At 38.5% G+C, this 17,294-nt stretch overlaps 1 protein-coding gene across 1 annotated transcript in view; it reads left to right on the top strand.

Annotated features, from left to right (window-relative positions):
* The window catches only part of RFTN1 (raftlin, lipid raft linker 1), an 885,191-nt gene that overhangs the window by 99,966 nt on the left and 767,931 nt on the right, over positions 1-17,294 (top strand). The window contains exon 2 of the mRNA XM_053714209.1: positions 12,361-12,516. Coding sequence (XP_053570184.1) covers positions 12,372-12,516 — 145 coding nt within the window. The 5' untranslated portion in view covers positions 12,361-12,371. The remainder of the gene's footprint in view (positions 1-12,360; positions 12,517-17,294) is intronic.

Genomic DNA, 17,294 nt, shown 5'->3' with positions numbered 1-17,294 from the left:
TATATCCCATACGTCACTAGCTCATGGACTCTTGCCAATATGAAAGAAATTAATTTATCAGGTAAGTTCTTACATAAATTATGTTTTTCTTTTCCTTTCATCCTTTCCATTCTCTGTTTCCCTCTCCTGTTCCTCTGTGCAGGGTTTGCTTCCCTCTCTATCGTCCAGTCCAGCCAACACCCTTGCTTCGCCATGTTCCTATGTTTCTTTTTCTACTGTTGTGACTGCATCGTCAAGAAAGGCGTAATATTTTTTCACAGCAGTATGTAGAAGTTCACTGCTCTGAATTCCACACTGTTCTCATTATAAACGTAGATTTTAATTTATTTATAAAATGTTTAACCAGGAAAAAATACATTGAGATTTTTCTCGTTTTCAAGTATGTCCTGGTATATGCCTGCAATACATTACATATTGTACAAATAGTTACATTTTTACATAGCTATACACAGACACAAGGTAGGTCTATTTATAATTTACAGTCTTTACAAGATTGATTTGTTTATAAAGATAGAGAGACGTTTCTTTTTCAAGGATACCAAGTTGCTGGATGATTTGGTGCTTTCTGGGAGGTTATTCCACAGTTGAGGAGCTCTGATTGAGAACGCCGACCACCAGCTTCCTTGTTATAATGGGGAATGGAGAGAAGAGTGGAAGAAGATGGCCTTAAGTTATTGGGGGAGTGGGGAGCAGGGGTAAGCATACTGCTCAGGTAGCATCGGAAGTTTCTCAGTGGTTATAGACAAGGCAAGAGAGGTCAAGCGAGAGCCAGTTTAGTTCTTTTATTATATCACAATGATGAGTTTTGTAGTCACATTGCAGGACAAATCTTCATAATGAGTTTAATAGAGAGTTGAAAGTTTACGGAGATGGATCTGAGGCGTAGACGCATACACAAAATCCCCATAATGGATTGCCGGGATCAGCATTTATTGTGGAGTACATTTCCTAACCTCAAGATTTAGACAGGAGTTATTTCTATAAAGTACAGTTTGGACAATAGTTTGTCAATATGAGGTGCAATTACAATTAGGGTTATTGGACTATAGTAATGTATTTTATGCTGGTGTATGTAAATATAAACAATACATACGTGAAAATAAAACAAAATTTATGTCTTAAATTTAATATTATTCAAACTTGGTGTTCCTCAAAAACGCTAAAAAAAAAACCATCAACATACATTCACATATCAAATAAAGTATTTTCCAATAATGATAAACTACAGAAAGAAGCCAAGTTAGTAGACGAGTATAACCATACCCTGACATATATCTGGGTCATCCAAACCAATCTAGAACAGCAGAAAGTGTCATAAATATATTATAAAAAATAAACACAAACAAACATACAAATATAAAGTGTAGTATGTTGCTATGCTGGGTTATAAATGAATGTAACTGAGTTTGAAATAGACATTGCATTAATGGGATATAAAACAGTCTGTTTCATTGTTGTAACAAATAAACCACTAAGCAGTGGGTTATACTTTTTAATTCATTTGTGCAGTATCCATTACTTCCTCTCACAGCTCTACGAGAGGGCTGTGGTCTCTAAGGGAAGACAGATCTAGTTTGGTGTAATAAATCTTCTAGAGTAATATGAGCTGTCTTTGCCTGTTTCTCTTGCAATCACTAAACACAGTCTGTTCTTCCCATGCTCAGAAAAGGACATAATGCAACTTAAGTTATTATTATTATCAGTTATTTTTAGAGCGCCAACATATTCCACAGCGCTAACATGTCAGCTCCTTTGTCTCCCTGAGGGCAGTGGCTATAATGACAAACTTAAAGTGCAAAATCTTTTTCTTTTTTTTTTTTAAATCTGTTTTTACACAATCCGTTTCTTTTTATGTTTACTTTGATTTAACATTTTTGTACTGTTTCATATCCCTTTAAGCAGATGGTGACAGACTGATTTAATAACACCACCAACTTTCCACATTCCATCTCTGAGTTACACCCCTTCCTTATGAAATGTGCAATGTGGAAGTCCTTGATGGCTTTTTTAAGAACATTGCATGTCTGATGCATAAGTGACTATGAACTGCACTCAATAAATGAGAATCTCATTGGGTCAGATGTTCTGCATCCATAAGCTCTGCTCATGCACAAAGTGAGACAAATTGATGCATAGGTTACTGTCTCTTTTTGAGAAAAAAAAAATCAGCTGTGCTAAATTAGCATAAAATAGCATAAATCATTGGGGATAGGCAAGGTGTCCGTACACGGACACTGATGTCCGTGACTGGTCCTTGAAGTGTCCGTCACACAGTTTGCGGTGGGGAGGGAGGGGTAGGACAGATGAATGCTGGTCCTGACACTTCTCCATGACGAACGCAGCGCCACATTTTCGCAGGATTGGGGCCTTGCCCGCGTGATGCCACTCAGTAGCGAAAAAGTGAGTGAAAGAGAGGGAAGAAGCAAGCTGCCTGCAGTGCAGCCTGTGTCAACTACCCATGAGTCATGACCCGCCCTCATTCCTTGATCTGTGCGCCAGCATTGGTGCTTGTGTCTGTGTGTAGAAGACCGCTGTCTACTCTGAAAAACCGTTCCTAACCAAGTAAGTAACCAACCATGATGATCATTCGATTAACATCAAGGTGGGTGGGTTTGGTCAGGAGTTGCAGAGCCCCCCAGCAGCCTCTTTAAACTGGTGGCTCTGTCTCCAATCATTCTCAGACAGTATCCTGTGTCCCATCAGCAGGAGCCTCCAGGATTCTATTTAAACAAGGGGTCCCCAACTCCCCCCCAATCCTGTGTCCCAGCAGGAGGAGCCTCCTGGAAGGCTCCTGCTGCTGGGACACATGATACTGTCTGAGAAGGATTGGAGTCAGAGCATCCAATTTAAAGAGCCTGCTGATCTGTTTGCACTGGGACCCCCAGTAAATATGTTATCAGCCACTGCATGCTGAGACCACTAAGGGGAGAGTGAGGGGTTATAACAGGCTCTCTGATACATATTTTATTTCTGCATGCTGATGGGAGTACATGAAAAGTGCTGCACATGCTGTATGGAACATTGCTATGCTGCAGTGGGGGGGATATCCAGTGAGGGAGGAATTATAAATAAACTGCCCTGACTAGTTAATTGGTGTCTGTAATGCAGCTCTCCTGACTTCTAGAAACATAGAATGTGTCAGCAGATAGATGTCTCTACCACATCTGCTGGATGGCCATTCCACCATGCATCCACTACCCTCTCGGTAAAGTTAGTGTTTTTTATGTTTCTAATTTGAAATGTACCTTGGTGTCCTTCACTAAGGTCTGTACTTTGGAAAATGTCCGCCACAGCCTTTGTCTGTGCCTATCCCTGTAAATCATGTACAAATAATGATGATAATAAATAATAGCATATATTACTCAGAAACAAAAGCTGATATGACTTGTTTTAAAAAAAACTTTATATCAGATTTCTGCTCATGTTGAAGGCATCTCACTAATAAAACGCTAGCTAATTGGTAACCTCGGGCTATGAAAAGCAACAATAAGTTCACTAAGGTTTTTCACAGCTTGTATGACCACACCATGGTCGACAGATTATTCTGCCGATCTTGATAGCAAGTTATGCATTAGAATAGGTTTTTGCACGGATTTCACACACAGTGGTTTCCTTTGGAATGGACCTAAGTGATATTTTCAGCTCAATAAAACTTTCACTTCATAATGAAGTAACTTGCCATTGAATTGTTGAACTCCCCGTGAAATCTATGATACTTTTAAAGCATTTTATCTTGCCGATCCAGGGTGAGAGGTGGCTCAGGAAAGGAAAACCTTCTCATTAGTATTTAGCATGCTGTTTTAATTTGTGTTTTATCTTTAAAAATATATAATAAAAAAACCTTTTAATCTGATCTTCTAATAAACATATTAGTGAATGAAAATGTCATAAAATGTAAAAAAAAAATTCTAAGAAAAAATGTGATATTTCAATCAAATATCAAATAATTTATAAATCAAATACAGGGTTTTATATTTAATTAAAAGTGTCTTATATTTGAATATGTTTAAAGGGTTATAAAAGCCCTTGCAATTTCAAGACTTTTATGTAGTATTGAAATAAAATAATAAACCATCTGAATTTTCAGCATTTTTAGACATTTTCTAAATAAACAAATTGCATGTTTGCTGCACTTGTTTTTAAATGGCCATTTTTACCACTATTTATTAAATTTGGAGGAGCCAATGCAGGCTTGTTTGCAGCAATGTTTGGATTTTACATACAGTTCTCAAGTTGTAAGCCAACCTAATGGAAATAGCTAAGTTTTTACACAGGATGCTATAAAAAAATAGGTAAATATATTAGAAGTCATTTTTTAAAATTGTACACTTTATTATCTTCTGTGTCCTTTAAAATTATACTCTTAGACAAAGCAAATTCTGTAATGTTTGAGTGTCAATTCCTTTTTAGGTAATGCCTATATATCCTGTCCTTATATTCTCTTGAGGGCAAACTGTTAATCTGTGTGGGAGAGGTTTTCCATGTTGTTCGAGTAAATCTTGATTTCATATTTGTATAGTTTAGTACAGGTGGCCCTCGGTTTACAACGGTTCAATTTCCGCCATTTCAGAATAACAACCTTTTTTTCAGTCATGTGACTGGTATTGAAAAGCATTGAGAAGCAGTGCATTGATTAAAATAGCCAGTAGGTGGAGCTGTCCGCTTGTGTTGCAGCAAAGATATGCTAGCCAAGCAAGCGGAAATTAATCAGTTTAACCAGACCTGAGCTATCGAGCAGATTTCAAAGGAACAAGATCTTCCTGTCTATAAATCAGTCCAGATTGGAATGCATAGAAAGAACTGTTTGCAGAAAAATGAAAGTAAAGTCTGTGTTGTGTGATTATTTTATTAGGTTTATAATGCTGTTTAGCAAATGTTTTTGTTTAACTTAGTTTAATTATATATTCTGTGTTGTGTGATTATTTTATTAGGTTTATAATGCTGTTTAGCATGTAAAGTCTTCATTTCAAAGCTTTAAAAATAATGTATTAGTGTTACTTATGACAATTTTGAGAGGGGCCTGGAACCTAACTCCCTCACTTCCCACTGACTTACATTTTAAACTGGGTTTCAATTTACAACCATTCCTTCTGGAACCTAACCCTGGCGTAAACTGAGGGCTACCTGTATAGGGATGGTTATTACAGGGTTTACAATCATGTAAAATAAGCATGGAATGTTTATAGTATTCTCAAATATGTTGTGATACTTTCTTATGACTTTGTTAGATACATTTATAATTTACTATTGTTAATGCACTTAAAGGTACAGAAAACCCCCAACATTTTCATTAATAATTTGGATAGAACATACAATTATAAACAAGTTTCCAATTTACTTCTATTATCATATTTGCTCCATTCTCTTATCCTTTGCTGAAGAAACAGCATTGCACTATTGGCAGCTAGCTGAACACATCTAGTTACCTAAACACAAGAGACAAATGTGTGCAGCACCAATCAGCAGCTAGCTCCCCCTAGTATAGGATATGTGCGTATTCTTTTTCAACAAGAGATAACAAGAGAACAAAGCACATTTGAAAATAGAAGTGAATTTAAAAGTGTCTTAAAATAACGCCCTATCGGAATCATGAAAGTTAAATTTTGACTATACTATCCCTTTAAAGGGACAGTACACTGTAAAATTGTTTTTTCATTAATGTATTTTAAATGACTTGTTATACCAACTGCAGAGTATAAAATATTTGAGAAATTCCATTTTCATGCTTATTTGTGTATATGAAGTAGCTGATTTTGTGCTTTGAAACCACAGCCTATTACAATGGGTTGAACTTAAAGGTGATATCAGATCTCATTATGTTCTAAGTTTGTGTAAACAGACTTGCTTCCTTATCTTTTATTTGGCTGGAACACCAAAGCTCAATACATAGAGAGAACAATGGAAAATGATAATTTTATTACTTAAAGGGACAGTCAAGTATAAATTATAAATTTGCTTTTTTCTCTTGGTTTTCTTAGTTTAAACTAAACATAGGTAGGCTCATATGCTAATTTCTAAGCCTTTGAGGGCTGCCTCTTATCACAGGCTTTTTAAATCTCTTTTCAACACAAAGAGACAGAAAGTACACGTGGGCCATATAGATAACACTGTGTACAGGCACAGGGGGTTATTTAAGATCTAGCACAAAACAATGCTAAATTTAAGACAATAGATAATAAACAGTCACAGTCATGTGATCAGGGGGTTGGAAGAAAGTTCCTAGATACAAGGTAATCACAGAGGTAAAAAGTATATTAATATAACTGTGTTGGTTATGCAAAACTGGGGAATGGGTAATAAAGGGATTATCTATCTTTTAAAACAATAACAATTCTATGGTTGACTGTCCCTTTAACTATCCTGCATCCCAGTGAGAGTGTAATCTCTTCTGCTGGCTGTGTATACTTAGGCTATTCAATAGCCTATACTCCAGTATTAATTTGTTCAGTGTAGGTGGCGATACCACAGGCTAAATCAGCTATTTCAAATGCTGAAATAGGAGTAAATGAGCTACTTGTAACCAATTTAATACACTCTAGCAGGTTAAAAGGATCATTGGGAATAATTTAAAGGGGAGAATTTTTTGGGGTGAAATGTCCCTTTAAGCTTCAATAAAATTACTTTTGAGATTGAAGCATAAAGAAGAAGAAAAACCTCAACTTTTCTATCTCCCATTCATTGATCAGCACAGGAGAAGGTCTCCCCTTCCTTCACAAGCTCTAAAAATCTCTGCAAATTGTGTTGGATGTTTTAACGCTCAAGGTTATATGCAGTAAACAACAAGCCTAGTAGTGACAAGTGCAGTATTACTTTGCATCTGACCTCCCTAAGGTAAATGCAGTGGTTAGACACCTTCCCTGATAAATAAGCAGATGTGAACCTTGGAGCAGTAGCGGTTCATTTGACACACTATGTGAAGTGGTAACTGCCACTGGATTTTGGATTACAAAAAAAAGTCTCCAGATGCTCTGAGCAAAATTATGGAATTATAATTTTAACCAATCAGCAAGCGCTACCCAGGTGCTGAACCAAAAATGGGTCGGCTCCTAAGCTTACATTCCTGTTTTCCAAATACAGATAGCAAGAGAAGGAAGAAAAATTGATTATAGGAGTAAATTAGAAAGTTGCTTAAAATTGCAGGATCTATCTGAAACATGAAAGAAAAATTTGGGTTTCATATCCCTTTAAAGAGAGGTTCAGAGTAACGATCAACTATTGCATCTTATTGTACTTTAGTAATATGTTTTAATGACAAAATATGTATCCCTTGTAACATTATAAATCTAAATTTACAGAATTGATTTCAGATTTTTATTGTTTGTTAAATATTGTGTATAATGAGTATCCTAACAAGCCACCATGGGACCTATTTAACAAAGGACTGTTTGTTAAATAGATCGGGTGTCAATCAACCCGATCGTACTCGTTCGGGTTGAATTGCCACGATGTCTTTACGCCTCCTCAGAGCAGGCGGACAGGTTATGGAGCAGCGGTCTTTAGACCGCTGCTTCATAACTGGAGGGATATTTATCAAAGGTCTGGCGGACCTGATCCGACAGTGCGGATCAGGTCCGCCAGACCTCACTAAATGCAGAGAGCAATACGCTCTCCGTATTCAGCATTGTACCAGCAGCTCTTGTGAACTGCTGGTGCAACGCCGCTCCCTGAAGATTCGCGGCCAATCGGCCGCTAGCAGGGGGTGTCAATCAACCCGATCGTACTCATAACCGCTGTTTCTGGCGAGCCTGAAACACGGGCCCTCAAGCTCCATCCGGAGCTGGATAAATAGGCCCCCTAGTGTTTCTGGCGAGCCCTGCAGGCTCGCTAGAAACACAGGCCCTCAGCTCCATCCGGAGCTTGATAAATGGGCCCCCATGTCACTTTGTATATAATTTATTGTGGGTTTATTTGTATTCTGTATGTTTGTTGTTGCTGTTATGAAGATTGAAATTGTGGCATCCAGTATCTATGCATTTTTAGAAGTGTGGTCAATATACATTCTAGCTTGTTTTTCTTTCTCACTAACATTATGGTATAACAGCTTGTTCATTGGTAACCTGTGGCGGCTGCTGATGTCCAGTGTGGATCCATTAGAGGTCATCTTGAGGGGCAGGAGGATAAAGAATGAACCATATGATTTACAGAACATGTTTCATCTGAGATTAAGAGAATATCGAACAAACTGTGTAGGAGATGCTGTTACCCACTGAGGGTTTATCTGTGTATTTTTTGTTTAAACACTTTCCTTTACTGTAGCAAACAGTTAGTGGTCTGTTGTGGGTCTTGAAAATGTGAGTGCAACAGCAAAGTCAAAATTAAATCCTGATTCAGCTAGAGCAGGACATTTATAAACAAACTTCCAATTTACTTCTATTATTGCATTTGCTTCATTCTCTTGGTATCCTTTGTTAAAGAGTAAACCTAGGTAAGCAAAGAGTAAACCTAGGAGCAGCAATGAAAGGAGCTAGCTGCTGATTGGTGACTGCACATATAGGCCTCTTGTAATTGGCTCACATTCAGCTGGATTCCAGTAGTCCATTTTTGCTTCTGAGCCTACCTAGGTTTACTCTTCAACAAAGGATACAAAGAGAATAAAGAACATGTGAAAATAGAAGTCGATAGTAAAGTTTGATGTGTGTTTTGTATAATCGTGAAAGTTTAGTTTTGACTTTATTATCCATTTAAAAGTATATCTAGTGTAGAGTCAAATGGCAGTGCAGAGATTTATAAAGGGGGGTTTGAGGATAGACTTTGTGCATGGTCGAAAAATTAGTTTCGGTTCGGATCGATTTGGATTTTTTCGAATTTCAGTTCGGATCGTTTCGAATTCGGAAAAATTTGAATGAATTAGTTTCAGATTCATTCGGATTCAAATAAATTCGGCTGGGTTCGGTTCGGTTCAATTCGGAATTTCGGTATGTGTTAGGAGGGATGTGCTGTATATTAGACTATTATTATGTACTATATATTAGGTGTAACCCATAGCAGAGTGATATAACCTAATATACTGTACAATACTAGTGTAATCCATGGCCATCCGAATCTACCGAATAAATCCGAACTAATTCGGATTTATTTGGTAGATTCGGTACTACCGTAATTCGGAAATTCGAATCGTTCCGAATCTCTGAATTTAACAAATTCATCCGAATTTGGATTCGGAACGAATCGAAACGCACATGTCTAGTTGAGGACTTTTGCAGTATTATTGATGAGAAATGAGTTGACAAAGCTGGGTAAGTTGCTAGATATGAGGTTTGCAGAAGATTTTGGAGTCAAATTGGGTTCCAAGGCAAGTGTAATAAAGACATTGCTGGATTCTGAGTTATTTGAAGTCTACACGTGCACATCTTAATACAGTTACGTTTACCAAGTTATAATTGAGTTGTTGACACTTAAGAAAATTTAAGGGTCTATTAGAGAAATATTTTCATTAATTAGCTCAAGCTTTGATATGTTTAAAATACTATTTAACTTTTTTCAGCATTCAGAATCTTTCTTCGTCATTTAAAATGAGAAACACTTCAAGCTTTTTGTTGAATCTAGGGCAGTGGTTCTCAACCAAAGGGAGCTCAAGGCCCGGTAAATTTTAGCTAGACATGTCCAGGGCCCGGTAGTTGTATATATATATATGTGTGTATATATATATATATATATATATATATATAAAGTGAGCAGCAGGGACGGGCTGATCAGCCAAGCAAATAGGACCTGGGCCGAACTACCAGCAAGTAAGGGGGCCCACAAATGGCATCTCCACAGATCCTGGTGCATTCCTATCAGTAACTAAGCAAGTAAGTGTGGGTTTAGTGGGGGCCCTGGCTGGGGTATGTCGCTGTGAGGGCCATGGAGTGTGGGGTCTGGCCCTGGAGGTTGGATGCCCTTTCTCTGGACCTTAATGTTGGGGGGCCTGGCTCTGGAGGTTGAGGGACCTGTTTGGGGCAGGTCAGGGAGGCTACCATGTTCATTTGCATAAAATGTAATACATTTTGGTCAGTGTGAGACAGTCTTTCTGGGACCTTGATTGGTCTCAGTCTGCCCCTGGTGTGCAGTGGGGTAAGAGTGTGCAGTGAGGGCATGACAGGTCGGGGCCCACCAGCAGGGCTATCACGGCCCGGTACTGGGCCATGGCCCGGCTGTTGAGAAACCAGGATCTAGGGCATCTGTTTAATCTTGAAATAAAATCAATTCATTAGTTTAGTGGAGATTAATTAGGTTAATATAAAAATCAGTAACAATGTAACCCGTCTATCCCCTCTGAACACACTTGAGGGTGGTTCGCTGAGAGTGCGGCGATGCAAAGGGGTCACTGTCATTTTTAAATAGCAGTATCAGAGGGCAGATATCATTTTTTGATATTGAAATGGTAGAACGGATATTCCTCTTGATAAATGTTTTGCATTGTTGCGGTTCTATAAAATGAGTGTTAAAGGGATGTGAAACCCAAAAATTCAGACACAGCAAACCATTTTAAAAAAGTTTCTAATTTACTTCTATTATCAAATTTGCTTTGTCCCCATGATATTCTTTGTTGAAGAGATACCTAGGTAGGCATCTGGAGCACTACATGGTAGGAAATGGTGCTGCCCTCTAGTGCTCTTGCAAATGTATAACATTCTTACAAAACTGCTGCCATATAGTGCTCCAGAAATGGTCTGGTTCCTAAGCTTTTGTCCCTGCTATTCATCAAAAGATACTAAGAAAACAAAGAAAAAAATATATATATAATTATAATAGAATTAAATTAAAAAGTTTTTTTAAAATCACGTTATATCTGAATCTGGAAAGAAAAAAAATTGTGTTTCATGTCCCTTTAACATTTGAATATCTGATTTTAAAATTTGAATACTAAATATAATATTGATATATTTGAATGTAACAGTTAAAAGTTATGTTTGAATGATGAACATAATATACTTCAAATATAAAATTCATTATTCAAACCTTATATCTGATTATGGGGGAAAAATGAACGTAAAAAATATCAAATGTGCAGCAAATGTTTAGTCCTAATAAATGCAGCCATTTTTTTTTTTAACAGAACTATTTTGAACCAGTTGTAAATCCTGACAAAGCAGTATAAACTATCCTTAAAGGGATATTAAACATTGCTTCTTTGGCAAAAACAAATATGTTAAATCAATGTGAATATACAAAGAAATAGATTGTGCAAATAACTTATTTTCATGCAAAGGAATTCTCAGTGTAGTCCCTGCCCCAAGTGTTTTAAGAGCAGAGGAATTTTCACAACCTAAGTTTTTCTTTTGTCAGTTCTGGGCATGAGCAAATCTGACTCCCTGCTATCTAGTCTGTTCACTCACAGCCACCAATCAGCAGCTAGCTCCCAGTAGTGCTTTGCTGCTCCTGAGCCTACCTAGGTATTCTTTTCAACAAAGGATACCAAGAAAACAATCCAAATTAGATAATAGAAGTAAACTGGTGTGTTTTTTAAAATTGCATGCTCAATCTGAATAATGAAAAATACATGTTTACTTTAATGTCCCTTTAAACAGTTTGCAATAGCTTTGGCCTACATTGGGTAATATAAAAGAATAGAAGATAAACAAGCTTAAAAATGAAATTAAAAATGTTTAATGTAGAGAGAAAAAATTATTACTTACATTTGCTGACTTTTTTTTTTCAATTTAATTCTGATTGTAGTTTTACCACTTCCCCACATATGCTGAGGACCATCCTGTGGCATCCTAAAATCTTACTCTATAACATTTGACACAGTGATTGCTTGACATGTAATTTGTATTCAGATTATTCTGCAGTGAGAGTATAACTTTAGCTAAAAAAAATAAAATGAACATAAAACCCCAACTGCTTAATCCTGAGTCTAAGAAAAAAAAGCTGCAGCCATGGATGCATGGGAAGACGGGTGATATTATGGGGTCCATTTATTAAACAGCAGATATTGCTTCGGAGCCCCATCGATTCAGGTCTGCCTAAAATGCCTTTTAGGTGGCAAACTGAAATCATCCCAATCCGATCTGAATGATTGACCAGTGCGCAGGGGGGGCATTGCACAAGCATTTCACCAGAAATGCTTGTGCAATGTTAAATGCCGACAGCATATGCTGTCTGCATTTTGCAAGGTTGAGCGGAAATGATAACATTTTAGATAATTTCTCTATATAAGAGAGGTTTGATTGGCAACTAAAGTAAATAAGGACTAGATTTTATTGCTGTTGTAAACTTTACTACCTGGTGGTAACTGCTACAAAAGTCTATGTGGTAGGAAATTGCTTTGTTCTCGCATAACACCTTTTTTTTTTTTTCTTTTGTTAAAAAACAAACAAATGTTCCCATGTTTGACAACCAATCATTTACCAGAATTGTATTTCTTATCTTTAGTGCTTTTTACAATGGGCTGTGGGCTGAATAAGCTGGAGAAGCTGGATGAAAAAAGACCAGGCAACATTTATTCTACCTTGAAGAGACCATATGTGGAAACCAAGATCGATGTGTCATATGAGTATCGTTACATTGATTTTACAACAATCAGACAAGGTATGTCTGCAAATTCATTTTATTATTATAACATTTATTCAGTAAAGTGAGATATGTATCTCAAATGTGTGTTCATGCCTTGATTTCTATACTGTTTAGAGAACTAGTTTACTCCTATCTCTACACCTCTTTGTTTAAAGGGACATTATACACCCAAAAAAATATGGGCTATTTAAATGAAGCACACAAAGAAGTTTGTCATTGACGTGTATTATTATTTTTGCTGCTAAAGGTCCTAAAAATTATGATAAAGTTTGAAATTAAGTCACTTCATAAGAATACGTCCGTAATATGACTATGCTACAGAGCCAGCATTTGTCCCACACTCCCTAGCTAGTACAAGCCCTGCAGGGACAGCTGTGAGCGCTATGTGTGATTCAAAGGGATAAGAAAAGGTTTGTGCTTGCAGGGCTTGTACTAGCTGTGTGTCTAATGGCGAGCGGCTGGGCACAGTGTGGTATAGGTCTATATTATTTGTGTAATACAAATCCCAGCATAACGCTCACAGCGGTCCCTGCAGGGCTTGTACATTCCTAGGTGTGCTGACCTAGGGATCCTACCCCGGTTGTGCTGACATCTGTTTAAACTGTATAACCCTTATGCTGTAGCGAGCGGGTAGAGTTTTCTGAGAAATAGAGACTCTCTAGCAGATCGGAACTCTTGTATATGCGGTAGACTAGATCTATATTTCTCCCTATAGCGCAACCCCACTGATTATTTAAATGGGATGCACAGCCACAGAACTTTCTCATAGAGCCCGGCAGAAAACATCCATCCTGCCCCAAATCCACAATCAATTCTATCGCTGGCACTCTGTTACCATCTGACTGTGCACTTACCCGGAAAGGCCTTTTTTTTTTTTTCTACACCCAGTTGCAGCAAGTACTTGTTACAATTCTTATTTGTAAGTTCTCAAGTAAAATTCCACTTGCCTGTGAGTAAATCGTTCTTTATAATCTATTGCATGGAAACATTGTTCTCCTTTTTTCCATTTATTGAGATCCCAGAAATATTTATATATCGTACTCAATGCAACTGAGGTGTAGAACCCCCCCCCCCCCCGCACTTTCCCGGTTGGTGCACAGTCAGATGGTACCACACTGTGCCCGGCCGCTCGCCGTTAGACCCACACATATTAAATATAAGCTTTTATTCACTGGAGCCGGGGCTGCAAGCACAAACCTTTTATTATCCCTATGAATCGCACATAGCGCTCACAGATCTCCCTGCAGGGCTTGCACTAGCTAGGGAGTGTGGGACAAATGCTTGTTCTGTAGCCTAGTCATGTTACGGACGTATTATTATGTAGTGACATCACTTCAAACTTTGTCATAATTTTTAGGACTTTTAGCAGCAAAATTAATAATACATGTCAATGACAAACTTTATCTTCTTTGAATGTTTCATTTAAATAGCCCTTATATTTTTGGGTGTATAATGTCCCTTTAAGGACAGAAATGTTTGGTTGTTTGTGTGCAGTTTTATTCATTTTAATAACCTGAGTTTCTCCCTATAAATAACGTATACATTTTCCCTATTTATTGTTATACTTTTGGAGACAAAATATATTATGTTTGTTTTTTCTAGATTAATCTCTAATGGCAGGATAATGTCCGATACTTGTTTGTTTGAGGATGTCACCATTTTGCAAAAACTAAGAAATGCTCCTCCCCTGCCTACTGTAATGCCCCTCCCCTGAGATCCCGGAAAACTAAAAGTCATGTTGTGTAATACTCTTATTTGGGGTTTTTACTACCTCTTTGCTGTCTCTGGCACAGTTCCCAGTCTTATGTTTTCCCTCTGAGCCTTTTACTCTACCTGATTCCCTGAGATTTGCTGCTGACTTTTGCTGACTCTCTGACTGTACTGACCTGCCAGCTGTTTCTGCAATCATCTCAGGCTATTTAAACCTGCTTGGCTAAACATGCTCTGACATTGAGGTGACCTCTATTTGTGTCTCTGCCTGCTTGTTGGAAGCTTCCTGATTATTTTCATGAATTCTGTTTTTGGATATTACTTCTGCCTGGTTACTGACTATGTGAAATGTGAAAAGATGAGAAATGCTCTTCAAATGTGCAAACTCCACTGCAAACAAACATATGCAACAGTCTATTTCGTTGTACCCGGGCCTTGAATCTAAACACGGTGTGGGCTATCCTCCAACTTAGCCTGGGTCTTATTGTCCAGCCCAGCCGGGGTTCACAGACTTGAAGGGTGCTATTCTAGTTCCAGATTGACACCGAATATTCAACTCCAGTCCATATGCTTTGTTCTAAGGCCAGTGCCAGTATCCAGCTCCCTATAACTCTCCTCTCCCTGTCCCTCTTCTCAGCACCTGTCACAGCCGTGTGCCCCCCGGTTACCTGTCACAGCCCTGTGCTTCTCTGCACCTGTCACAGCCCTGTGCTCCTCGAGAACCTGTCACAGCCCTGTGCTCCTCGGGCACCTGTAGCAGCCCTGTGCTCCTCGGGCACCTGTCACAGCCATGTGCTCCTTGGGCACCTGTCACAGCCCTGTGCTCCTTGGGCACCTGTCACAGCCCTGTGCTCCTCGGGCACCTGTCACAGCCCTGTGCTCCTCGGGCACCTGTAACAGCCCTGTGCTCCTTGGGCACCTGTAACAGCCCTGTGCTCCTTGGGCACCTGTAACAGCCCTGTGCTCCTTGGGCACCTGTAACAGCCCTGTGCTCTTGAGGCACTGTCTTCAGAGCATTTTTCTACAGCCTAGTCCCCCAAGCATCCTGCTGCAGAACTGTGTGCATACTTTTGCTTCTGTGCAAATCAGTGCTACCTTGTCATAGTTTTTGTTAAATAAATGTTGTCACTACCAGTGTGTTATCACTATGCCAAAAAGGAAACAAGAACCCCTAACATCATTTGGTAATCACAACTCTCAACTAGAAACTACCTCCGACTACCTCACCTGACCTCACATCAAATGTGACACCTACATTCTCTAATGATACATTTTCCTGGATCCAAATTTAAAAATGAAAAATAAAGCACCAAAACAATACTGAGTGCATTATAAAATGCAAAAGAGCTGCAGAACATTATTACATAAAATGCTCCATCCATATCATGCTTTTGGTGCAGTGGAAATGTGAAAGGCTTGGCCCACTTTTGTCACCTCAAGTGCTCACTAGCATCCAGCCTCTCACTACATACTTGTGACAAATTCACACAGGAAGTTCAAAATAGCAGAGAAAATATTCTCTTAATAAACAATGTGAAAAGTTATTTCTCCTCCATTTCCCTTCCAGTCCTATTTTGAACATTGTCACAACACTAATCATTCAAGAGCTCTTGTTTCTCCAACGTATTTCCTTCCTCTCACTCATTCTAACGTGCATGGCTGTCTGTTTTTAGGATTTTGTACAGGCAGCCCACAAAAAAATGTCAACATGTTATGCTAATTATCTTCTAGTTTAATACATATGGCTCATAACTAATTACTTGTTAATTGAAGTGGACAATCTTTTTTTGAAATTTTAACAAAACATCTAGTTAAATGAACACATCACCCCAGAATATATGTGGCTATTTGCATTCACTGAAACTTGCCATTTATTTTAACATCCTTCCCCCCACCCCAGAAATAAAATACCTTTTTGGGCTATACACCCCTCTCTCTGTATGCCATTGCCACATATGCTCCAATTTGTAATTTGATAACATTGTTATTGTAACTGACAGACTTTCATCATCGGCAAGGATTTAGTATGTTCTTTTGTTGATACCAGGGAAGGTAGAAGAAGCTTCTCAAATTAAAATTATAACCAGTGAGCTTCCTACCTCCCCTGGCTATGTATGGGCAACTGGTCTGGGATACCTGCGATCTGCAGCCAGGTTAATATAATAATACACTTTTTGAAAAGTAGGCACTCCTCTGATTGGTTACAGGCACCCATATGATTGGATCCTGTAATAACTAATCAAGTATTCAACTGCTAATTAAGCAGGACTTGAGTCTCCTGATAAAAACATTTTTTGTTTGTACAGTTCATCTGCTGTGTAGTGTAGTGCTTTTTTATGGTTGTATGTTTCTCCTATTGACTGAATAGCCATCAGACTGCTTATCACTGATTTATTTAATGCTACTATTTTATTGTTTTATTGTACAGTAGTAAGATAAGAAATGCTATTTAGTACCATCGATAAAACACCAGGATATTAGTTTTAGCGTTGACTCTAGTTTGATAGACATACAGAGATGCTAGTTTGAATGGGCTATATTCGCTGAGTATACCTGTGTTATTTTCACTAAATGTTCCTGGTCTCCAGTTCAGGGTGTAATCTATAGGGTTTGCCTACAAATGCTGTCCAAAAGAGTGGCACTGAAGAATGTCAAAATGTATTTGCTGGATCTTTTCCAGACCCTCCATGACATGTTGACCACTCTTCCCTCTAGATTCCCCTACCTCAAGGAATCCTGCTAAATCCCAGGACTACAGCACTCTGACTGCTTATTCCCTTTCACACAAACACCATACTCTTATATGTGGCATATTGTCCTGAGGGGTCCAGATCTCAGGAAACTCATGAGGAATTTCTCATGGACAATACATTTTTTCCTCGCTATTTTGCGCTTGCATGCAATGCCGCCCCCTGCCAATCACGCACGGGCAGGAGCTGTCAATCTCCCCGGTCGGATGAGACCAGGGAGATTAAAAATTTCCACCTAAGAGGTAGAGAAGTGGCTAGGAAGCAGCGGTCTGACCTCTGCTTGATAAATTGTGACTACAGGTTCTCTTGTGCGAACCTGCAGTTGCAGAGAGG

Source organism: Bombina bombina, chromosome 5, assembly GCF_027579735.1.
Source record: "Bombina bombina isolate aBomBom1 chromosome 5, aBomBom1.pri, whole genome shotgun sequence".
Lineage (NCBI taxonomy): Eukaryota > Metazoa > Chordata > Amphibia > Anura > Bombinatoridae > Bombina > Bombina bombina.
The sequence above is the reverse complement of the archived record's forward strand: the minus strand, read 5'-3'. Positions and strand labels throughout refer to the sequence as shown.